Below are 11,918 nucleotides of genomic sequence, written 5' to 3' on the forward strand. Positions count from 1 at the left end.
AACTGCATATACCACTTTGGCTAAACCCTTTTCTGGTTAGCAACATGCAATTCTTTTTTTTTTTTGGGTAAGTGCAACATGCAATTCAAAATCCACAGTTAAAGACAGCTGCAAACAAGATATATGATGGTGTCTTTTTCGATAACATTGAGATGATATTCACAACATTACAAGAGTCAAAAATTACAGAGGCTGGTTTTTCTTCGTTTGAATTTCGTAAATATACAAAAATTGGGATATGCAGCAAAGAAAAAGAAAATGTGCTATGCTACGCCGTACTTACAAGACGAGACACTGAACTGAATCCTAATTCCCTCTACTTCCTATAGAAACTGCAAATATATTACAAGCCAAAACCAAAATAAAGGAATGCAACAAGTCAACAAATGGAAAAACTGACAGTTTAAACTTCATATGTGTCAGCTGCGCTATCCACGGATTCCACTCGCTGGTGTTCTGTGACTGAAATCCGATTTTCTTGCTGGTCCACGTCAATGCTAAACTCTTCTGCTGTGGAAGATAAAGAGGGCTTGTGGTGCTTTCTATTGTGCTTCACTTTAAGGATACGGGATAGCACTTGGACTATGTCCCTCATGGAAGGCCGTTTTCTCGGGGCACGATTGATGCATTTATATGCAAGAGCTGCTATATCATCCAGTTCTTGCACATCAAATTTCCCATCAAGACGAGAATCCACAATTTCCTCCCACCCAACTTTCCCCTCCGAATTCAGTGCTGCCTACATCATCATAAAAAATAAATTTAATTGGAATCGGTTTTAGTCATCCAAAACTAAGTGTACTAGGCAATCCGAAATGTTTTTTTATGACAAAAAAAGAATTGTAATGACTTGTACATTAATTTTTGTTACTATAATTTCAACAGCCATTGTATAATGTTACTACTGTGGTTTTAACATATACTCTTTTAATCATTCTGTTGCTATTGAGTTCGAATTCAAAATGCCTGCTATTGAACTTCATCATAGTTTGTTTAGAAAGCATTACAGTATTGCATGCATAAATATAACATGATGAGGATCAACTGTGAATAAAATCTTAGTGCCGTCATGTTGATGAATGATGCAACTAAAACCACCAACATATTATGTGCATGCTTCCATTTGGTTAATTTTCATTCACACACACACACACACACACACACAGCGAGAGAGAGTGCTTACTAGCTCAACATATTCCATCAGACCCTGCTGTGGATTTCTGCCTGCAATAAGTTCAAAGAGCAAAACTCCAAAGCTGTAAACATCACTTTTCTTTGTAAACGCCCTTGTTGATATATACTCCGGATCAAGATATCCAAATGTTCCCCGTATATTCGACACATGTTTGTTAACCATTTCTTCTCTTGACAGCCCAAAATCAGCTACCTGCTTGAACCAATTTAACCCATATTCAAGAGTAAGCACCTTATAACACTTATAGTATGACCAATTTACTGGGAAAAAAAGAACATTTATATATAAACAACACAAAAAATACTGCTTCATCCCCTTCAGCACATATCAGCTAAGTAATATTACTTGTATTATCCAGAACTTTGCGAAAAGAGATCTCATTATGAAAATAATTTATATTGTAGATCTTCTGAAAGACGCTAGTTTGTGAGAGAATTTTATATTCGTTTCCTGCTTAGAGGCAACAACAATTAACAATAAACAATAAAGGCATACCCTGGCTCTCATGGACTGATCCAACAGAATATTGGAAGATTTGATGTCCCGGTGTATCACAGGAGGAACAGCCTGAAGTGAAAAAAGAAAACGCATAAATAAGTATCATTGAGTATAAATGCATGAGATTAGCTTACTGTGACTGCACATGAGAAACATACACTTGTAAGTTCAAATAAGATAAGTATACCCCATCATGAAGATACTCCAAGCCCCTAGCTACATCTAAAGCTATTTGAACCCTCAAATCCCAGCTCAATGGTTCATGATTTTCACCTGAACATCCAAACAATTAACACTAGAAAAGATGAGAATGATCATTAACTGAAAAAAGAAATTGCATATGACCAAAAAAGAAAATCTATACAGCATCTATCTTCTCTATTTGCAACTAATTTGATTATAGCAACTTGATCACATTAAACCATGGTGACATTCTATCAAATCACATATATAACCGTACAGGATTCAATTCGTTTCCAGTGATGAGTCCAGAACCAATGTTCCTGAACTGGATGGGACTCAACCAAAAGGCCTGCCAATTCACTGGTAAACTGGTATCCTAGCTGCACAGCCTGGGATTAAGAAAGGTGGAATTCGTAGCATAAAATTTCTTTAGAAAAAATAAAGGAAAATAATATCTTAAAACAACTATATTTAAACATTCGTACTATATGCTGTTCTTTCTAATATTTCATAGGGACGGAGTCGCTAAAAACCAGACCAACAAAACCCTAAAGTATACAGATTGACAGTTTTAAAGTGGTCCAGTTCATTTGGAAACGCTGTCAAAAGAGAGAATCAAGAAAACTTGATTCATGGACATTTGCATAAACTTTAAACTAAAAATAATTATTTAAGTTGTTGATAGTTTTAAGCTTCAACCTGTCTGAAAATTAGTCAGTCCAGAAGTATAATCCATGGAATTTAAACTACCATAAATTTTCAGGTGGAATGCAGCTGCAAAGATTTAGTCAAAATGAGAAAGAAAGACGGGAATTTTTTTCCCTCATGGCAGCAAATGTAGAAATTCATAACTCCATCCTATTCAGCCATTAAAACAAAAAAAAAAAACAGAGAAGCCAATAAATAGTCTGTAGAATCATATGCATGGATGGCCATGAGGATATCTGCAGTATCACAAAGATAATTGAATTCTCGCAACCGCCAATTCAGCAACCTTATTCCTGACTGTCTTTTTAAAAAATAAAATGTAAATATTAAAATATAAAAAATTGGGTCCTTTCAAACTGTGACAAAAATATGGTGGGTCCAGCCCTGTCCATGCAGTACTCTTAGACAAGTGCTTTGAGATTATCCAAGGAAAATAGTGATATTGTTTGGTTTACATGATTAGAGCCTCTCAAGTAATTGGACTATGGATATACACTAAAGAAACATCCATTTAAGCGTGTGATGGATGTAATCGCTCACAAGCCCTTCAACACTAAAACTTTAGCCATCGGATTTCTAGGAATGATGGATTTACAGAATCTAATGCCTAAATTAGATGATGTTGGTTATATTACAGTTCATTATTTGCAGAAAGATGAACATTAATTGACTAATCAAATACTACTTCCAAGAGAAAGTTTAATTTCCTATAAAGTCTTCAGAGAATAGAGTTCATTGCCAACTTACTATACAAATGAGAAGCCACACTGCCTTTACTCATGTAGACATAGATAAGCATATGCTGGCTCTTTTCTGCACAATATCCAACCAAATTCACGAGGTTCCTGTGATGTAACCTTCCCAGTAACGTAACCTGACAAAAATAAATAAATAAATAAATGGCTAAAACTGATGAACCTAACTGGTATAAACAAAGAGGTTGCTAATTACATGACACTGGAAGAATATATGAGATATATTCTGATAAAATATGTAATAATAAGTTTTCCCTGGCAGCCAGAACAAGTATACATGGTTAATTTGCAAGTATCAATGCAAAAAAAAAAAAATTCCATCCTAAATTCGACTAAATTTACTGAATTTTTTTCCAGACTTTAGTACGTTGATTACCCAAACCATTATCAGGATATTTAAAAGAAAGTTCGTATTTTTTTTTTTTAGATTGTACAAGTTAATTCAACCACCAATCAAAACTGACTTTGTCGGACCAGTTAGCAAAATTAGCGATTTAGCATTGCATTAGCACCAATCCACACATATATGGTGTCTTTTGTTTTTCCTTCTCAATCTATTTCCATACATAACCTCTCAAGATCTCATTAAAATAACAAGTATATAGACTGCTACTTGCAAGAAAGATATTGAACTTCTGGATGCAAGATATACAGTGAACATTCAATTGTGCCATAAATTAATCAATTTTTTCTGAGTTCAGTTATGAAAATCACGTAAGCAAGTTAATGACGCAAGTTATAATAGAAAATATTTCAGAAAGTTATGACGTAATTTCACCCATTTCCATTGACATGACAAGTTCATTTCTTTTCAAGTTCCCCATATTATTCTCCCAAATATTCTCATACTTCAGTTGTGATTCATCTTATCGTAATAACCAGTATTCATGCAGTATATCGAATACAATTGAGAGTAAGAAACTTAAAGCAACAACAATCAAAGGAAAGGATTACAAATTTCCTAATTGACTGGTACTCCTAATGTTTACCACAAGTAGAAAAAATGAAGACATGTTTGAGAATCATGAGTGGAAGTTATAATTTCATAATCAAGTAAATTTATCAAAATGTCATTTGGATTCATATCAGCACAACATTTTCAATCTAGAGATAAAATTTGACATATAATCATATTTATTTCCATAATGTGTTTAGTGCAAAAGTTTTTTCAACTTTTATATATGTCTAATCCCCAGATTATAGGACACGGGGACACTGTTCAAAATCTTTTTCATACCCAGTGGTTGTCTATGCAACAGATTATGTCCAGTAAAGGTGCTCAATTATTTAAAATAACCATGTATAATAGAAATAGATCAAGGAAGTATCCAGGGGAATTCCTACTAGAAGAAACATGATTCATCTTCTTCCCTTTTTAGACATTCCTGGAGGTCATGATTCTGACCAGCATCATATCAGATTTCATATTCTTTATTTATATTTTTTCAATAAGGCATATACTTCACACATTTTGAGGTGTCATGTAATATAGCATGACATATTCATATAGCCAGTAATGTTGCAACTGTGACAGCTATATTTCTAACATTGTTTTTGGAGCCTTCGCAAATAAATATACAAATTTATGGTCTCAACACCTGATCCAAAAAATTGAAGGAATCTTCACACACTTGCAGAAGCAATATCTAACAAAACAACCAAATACAACAATGGTCAAGACATGTTTGGGCAAGTTGCAACATGATAGCTAAGCAATAAAACAACCATATATGTTAACTTCAAGACACAAGTCTTTGCATGCATGTTGTAAATAGCAATACGGTTTCAACCATTACGTGCCTAGATTTAATCCTTTTCCACCACTACCTCTGTTTGAAACTCCTTCTCCCCTTGTTTAGAATCCGTTGCAAGCACTTTAACAGCAACAGTCTCACCAGTTGACATCTGAGCTCTATAAACAGGACCAAATGCCCCTTGGCCTACCAGTGTAGTGAAATTATAGGTTGCTTTCTGTAGATCCCTGCTTAGTATCAACAGAAACAAGGTTAGAAAAACAAAAAGCGAAAGGAGAAACTTGCAAATGGACAAGGGCAATTCCAGAAGCAAAAAAGAACTAAAGAGGAAATCTACACTTCGCAGGATAGCTGCTTTTAACAATCAATCAAAGATAATAGTGATATCTATCACGAAAAAGAAGATTCAGCAGTATTTGAAGGTTGAGAAGGAGAAAAAAAAAAAAAAAACTCAGCAAGTGTGAAAATAAAATATCCATACACTGTTGCAAACAAAAAGAAGGATATACATGCACTAAATACACATATATTCATATATATGTAAGTACACATTTATGTATCTATGCAATGGTAAGGTAGCCTTTTGCACTAGGGTAGCCCTTGCGTATTTATGCATACATATTACATCTGAAACATTTGGAAAAATGTATTTCTGTCACTACTAAAATCAAATGTGAGGCTGCATATCTGACTGAGCATTCTCTAGTTCTCATACTAGGTGCTGGTTTGGGAAAAAAGTTGAAAGCATCAACCAGGACCAGTCCCGCCAATGCAAGGTGCTAGACCTAGGACTGATAGATGTGGTATCTAACTGTTTGAAGCTAACAAACTAAATTCCTCTCAGTGACATTGAGGGATTAAGGAATCAACCCAGCCAAACATTTAACTATCCTGTTCAGCAATTAAGGGATTAAACCCAGCCCAAAATTTCTCCGGTGCAAAGAGATTTACCACCATATATTTGACAATTTGTACCAAGTATCCAACTTGTTTTTCCTTTCAACATATATACTTATTTTAGTCCGATTTCATTGCAAAATCAATTTGATTCAAAAATTCAGGAATAGGAAGGCCTCACTATATCTCAATGATGCATGGCCTTTTTCTAGTCTGTAGATATTGGAGAAATGAAGTACGGGATTAAAATGTGAAAATCGTGGTGGCCATACAACATTATGAACAGAAGTTAAATTTACTACAGATCTACAAACAAGGCTATATGAGTCTGGCAACATCATTACAGCCTTCACATTCTCATCGCATAATATCCATCCATGTTAGTAAAGAACAGTTAGTTTGAAATCAAGTGATAAGGTAAATTAGTTTAATCATCAAATACCAAAAGAAAAGAAAAAAAGGAAAGAAAACCATACTTGTAAGAGTATTCAAGTATTCCAGAAGCAGAAACCACATTAGCCCTTTTAAGTCCTCCAATCCATAATGAAATGCCATTCTGCCCAGATGTTTTGGGTGATTCTGTGCCAACAGATGAGTCTGATAATATTGTACAAGAATCAGCGCCATTTGCACGTATGGGGATGGTTGCTGCCCTCCGGGAACTGCTATTTCCTATCTGTGAGCGTTTCCTATGGCACCTAATGCAGAACAGAGCAAATATGGCCAAAAGTACTCCAATTACCACCCCTATTGAAATCCCAATAATCAGTCCAGATGACTCTCCTTTCATCTCCTTGTTTGTGCTATGATATTTTCTAGTCAAGCATCCAGTCCATCAACAAACCTGAAAAATCGTCGATAAACCTATAAACAAAACCAAACCAAGTAATTCGTTTGTTTCCAATGTTATTGTCAACTCTTGAACTCAATAGCATGAAACTTAAGGAAATTCAAGTTATTTAAAAAGGCCAAAAGGGAATTGAGGAAAATATTCGCAAAAACGTGTAAAATAAAATTCTGAATGTTTTATAAATGGTCCATTGTTGTACCTGATAATATTAGACAAAGCAATCTGAATACCATATAGAGAAAATGCCCTCAGAAAAACAAAAGCCTTACACCATATTATCCAATAACGGTTCTCACCAGATTTAATAAACATGAAGTGTTCGAAAGAATTAATAAAGATAATTAAAAAAAATGAACTCTATACCATCAAAATTTGATTATTATGAAATGACAAGACTCAGCAAGGATAGTCCAAATACAGCTTGAAGATAGTTCTACATATGCCTGATCAATCACACTTATATGAATCTAATCAAAGTTTTTTTTTAAAAAGTCAAAAACTAACAGATACCAGTCAAAGTTCTATCTGAAACAACAATTACGAGGAGAGGACCCAGAAAATTCAGAACTCAACAACAAAAGAAAAGTCTAAAAAAATAAGAAGTCAAACGTCAATTTGTTTAATATCTACATTGGTTGCTGAGAAAATGCACAAAAAAAAATATTAACAGCGAACTTCAATTGCGGATTGTTCCATATGAACAAAATCCTCTAACAAATTGAGCCTAAAACAATAACAAATCGAGCCCAAAACAACTGCGAGGCGAGCTTTTAGTAACAGAAATGAACGTATAACAAATTCCGCTTAAATCCTCCAATTTTCTCAGCAACCAAACAGGCGTTTAGGATAAACGAATATTAACTAAAGAATTCAGACAAGTAAGAGAAACTGGATATTTTTCAGATCAAGAACAGATCAAGTTTTGGCATCGATCCATAACAAAAATTACACCGAAAAAAATAAATAAACAGATAAAGTACCTCCTAAACATGTTTAGAAACAGAGAATGCAACACATTTAAAGAATTAAAAGGAAATTCATTGTACCTGTTGATGCAGTTGATACAGTCACATGATTTTGGAAGCAGAAACTTAAGTGTGTGTTGAAAGAAAACACTTGGATGGAATGGAATTTGCGAGGGCAATGATACGAAGGACGTGACGAAGAGGAAGGAATCTGATGAGCGGAGTTGAGCGAACGCAACGCCAAATGAGATGTGTTTGGACAGAACACGAAAAACACTTGAAGCATCACACGAAAAACAAAGTCGTGAAGAATAGAGAATATAAAAATGATAAAAGAAAATTACAAATGGGAGTATTTTCGTAAAGTATTTTTTAAATTTCGCTGGTCGCCAGTTTGTACAATAAACGCGCCTCAGGGGGAAAGAGAATTTTTATACATTCCGAAAATACCCTCATATATATATATATAAATACAGTATACACACACACCGTATATAACTCTATATATAAATCATCATCCCCTCTCCATGTTCATGTTCGTGCCCCAACTTCCCCATATTACAGTAGAAAAGCAGCCAATGGCCCACTACCCTCCTCGTTTTGGAGTATTGTTTAAGTTCATTGAATTTTTATTTATTATAACAAATACCATTGAGGTTAAATTACCCTAAACTCCCTCGTATTTGTAAAATTCTCCCTTCTATATATTTTTAAAAAATAAAAAATAAACACCCCAATTTACCAAAAGTAGCAAATTACTCTCTCTCCCTCTCTGGCAGGATGTTGAAATTATGATATTAAAGTAATCATCTGCAATATATGTAACACAATGCTTATTGTTTTGATAAAAATACATATATAGATATTAAAATAAAATATTTTTTTAAATTAAAGCAATAGACTCGTGTGTCAAGTCTATGAACTTTTTAACTCCAGAATTCTTACTCAAATTATGATAATTGTAACTTTTGATCTATCAATCAAGTGTGTTTGTTGAAAAAAATAAAAATAAAAATAAAAAATAATAGAAGAAAGTATTTTGTAACTTTTGATATTATAAGTGTGTTTTGTACAATTAGACTCAAGTAGTCCTGACCCTGAAAGGGTCTTTAACTTCACTTCTATCTTTAAAATTTTAATTTGTCAAACCTATCATGCTACAACGACTTTGACAAAATAATTTAATGTTACATGACCTCAATTCCGTCACCAAATTATTTGTACAAAAATATACAAGGATATTTCACTTCTATATATATATATATATATATATTTGTACAAAAATACACAAGGATATTTCACTTCTAAATATATATATATATGCAACTATATATTTAAAACTCCAGTCATAAGATACTCTTCATTTTTTTAACGAAGTAAACGACACAGTTTTTCCTCAACAATGGCGTATAGGAATTCTTTTCGGGATGACCGTGAAATGTGATAATAATACGTACTCATTTCATTCTTTTAAAGCAGCAATCATTTAATTTGGTCCCACAGAGGCCAGGAATGCTTTTAGGTAGAAAATTGAATGTCTACCCAGAAAAATAAAAATAAAATAATAAATAATAAAAATAAAAGAACAGTGTCACATCAAGCTTTATATTGGTCGGATGTTTTGCTTGGTGTGAGTAAATTACAATCCTTTAATTACAATTAAAGAAGAACAGAGTTACGATGAGAACGAATTCTTGTAGCATTTACCTTTAAGAATGGTGTGTGTGTGTTTGTGTGTGTGAGAGTGTGTGTGTGAGAGAGAGAGAGAGAGATCACGTGATTTGGCAAATGAAATGGTGGTTGATGTTGGCGCCTTGGCGGTTAACAGATGTGGAAGAATGATAATGGCAGTAATCAACTGTGAACCTAACCTACCAAATCTGAGTAAAAAATATCAAAATGTGAAGGAAACAAGAGATGAGAGCAAAGGACAACTCATTTGACCAAGTTGAAGATGATTTTTTTTAACATATTTTGACATTTTGAAAATATATATATATTTGGACATTAAGATGTATCAAAATCTAAATACTGTCTCAATTGATCATTAGTTGGCCACGTATCCCATTAAAAACAAGATATATATTTATATAGAATATTTTTTCCCTGTATATTTTATATGTTTCTTTGAAATAGTTGAAATAAATAGGGGTCTTCATAGGTACATCTACCATCCTGTTAGATGAAATTTTTTGCAATCTAGTCAGTCTTTCATATAATAATAACCCAAGTACATGCGTGGGTATGCGATGGTTTATGTGATGTACATGCACCTAGCTACAAAATATTAGAAAACTCATCGTAAAAAATGCACACGCCATCGTCTATCAATTTTGTCACATAAATTTAATGAAATGGTGCCTTTCACGACTTGCTATATTGTTTTATAAAAAGAAAATTGTATGATACAAGGTTGTGGGAAGCTGAAACAATCTTTTGAAAAACCGAGTTTCACCACTATTAATTATAGCTAATTACAGAAAATTGACTAAAATATAAAATTTTACTTCTCTTGATATTTTAGTAGATACTATTTTTAAATACAAAATATTTTGCAAAACAAGATTGGCACCCAAAATGAATATTTGGTCTATCTAGACACGACAATGTGAAAATAAGAGTTCAGGTCAGCAGAAAGGTAGAAGAAGCATGATCGGATCCCACTTTTAGTCACGTCAACAAACATAAATAAAATCTCTCTTTAAAAAGATCAAACCCATACACCAACACATCTAAAATGTACTATCTAAATTTAAGTTTTGCGTACTTGTGTAATTTTGCTTTGCACTTCAACACACATATATGCCTTACTAATTTGGCTTGTAATTATAAACTCACCTTACTTTGCATTTAGTTGATATTATAGTGTAGTTTACGGTTCTTCACTCGTTTAGCATACACCGATTGCATGTTACGTCATTGACTTTATGTGTTAATTCTAGTGTTGTATGGTGCAAAAGGGGAAATGACTATAAACAATAAAGCATAAGACGGTTGTTTGTAAATATTTTTTTCGCAATTAACCCCATAAAGTATATGAGGTTTCTTTAGTAATTTTGGAGTGAAAAGGCTAATTCCACAGGTTCCAAAAGTGGATTCAAAATACATAAAAAAAAAGGTGGGAACGGAAAGGATTGCGACGGCGTTTTTGCATTTATGATAATGATATTCGGAGTTCACTTTAGCAGTAAAGAGGCTTTAATAATTATTGCTAAAAACGGTCAAATAAACCCAAACAAAAGCAGTAGAAAGCTAAAAGCTTATGGACACGAGGAACCGTAACGTCTATAATTGATATTACACGTGGGCTTGTTGGATTGTTAAAATTCCCAACACAAAAAAAAAAAAAAAAATTTAATTTGTTGGTTTTTGAATGGGTCTTTTGGTTATTATTTGTTGAGCAGTCTCTGGTTACCATCAAATATAGTCAATTAGATGTAATAGGTAAGTTGATTGAATCAATTTGAACTTATATTGTGACAACACGATTATCCAAAACATTTCATATTGCTTGCTTATTTGACTAGCTCCAGGTTCAGATTTCTTAAAAATCACTCATATGCTTGAATTTGCTCAGAGTATTGACTATCATAGTTGTCACTTTAATTAAAATTTATTTATTCGTGATCAATAAAATTAATTTTAAGCAACAATAATAGTTTCAAGGTTCTACCAAAAAAAAAAAAAAATTAGTTTCAAGGTAAAAAATTAATAAAATTTTAAAACTAATATTTATTTATTTATTTATTTTGGTAATCCCAAAAATGTACACATCCTTCTCTGCCTGCATGCAATGGCAACATAAGTGTTTGTGCTTGTTCCCTTTGTCCTTATCATGGCAAGTCTTTGTAAAATAACTCCGATTAAGAATAAAAAATAAGGCGTTAAGAGACCCTCTTGGCCCAACCCTAGACACTCTAAGATCCTTTTCCAAACCTGTTCCCATTTCAAGTCAAGAGATATATAAATAGACATCTCATTACATTGATAGGGGTGTTCACAGCGACTTACTGCTTAGGGGTCGAAAATCAAGAAGTGAATTATTTATACCAAGCATTCTTCTTATGATTAGATCCAATCTCCTCATCCCTACAAAAAAATAATAATAATAAA

General features: G+C 33.2%; 1 protein-coding gene across 2 annotated transcripts; it reads right to left on the reverse strand.

The window, feature by feature from the left end:
* Positions 1-122: 122 nt before the first annotated feature.
* Positions 123-8,152, reverse strand: LOC132308480 (calcium/calmodulin-regulated receptor-like kinase 1). 2 transcript variants are annotated; one of them, XM_059806566.1, is made up of 8 exons: positions 7,887-8,152; positions 6,467-6,834; positions 5,167-5,320; positions 3,332-3,458; positions 1,881-1,966; positions 1,691-1,762; positions 1,184-1,387; positions 123-739 (listed from the first exon to the last, which is right to left on the reverse strand). In XM_059806566.1, the coding sequence occupies exons 2-8, from the start codon at positions 6,778-6,780 to the stop codon at positions 404-406; spliced, it is 1,293 nt and encodes a 430-aa protein (XP_059662549.1). In that variant the 5' UTR covers positions 6,781-6,834; positions 7,887-8,152; the 3' UTR covers positions 123-403. The 2 variants fall into 2 exon arrangements, with proteins under 2 accessions (XP_059662549.1, XP_059662550.1); XM_059806567.1 differs by having other exon boundaries at positions 6,467-6,854.
* Positions 8,153-11,918: the final 3,766 nt, after the last annotated feature.

Source organism: Cornus florida, unplaced genomic scaffold (assembly GCF_030987335.1).
Source record: "Cornus florida cultivar Cherokee Brave unplaced genomic scaffold, ASM3098733v1 CherokeeBrave_3.0.0_Hap2_Chr05, whole genome shotgun sequence".
Lineage (NCBI taxonomy): Eukaryota > Viridiplantae > Streptophyta > Magnoliopsida > Cornales > Cornaceae > Cornus > Cornus florida.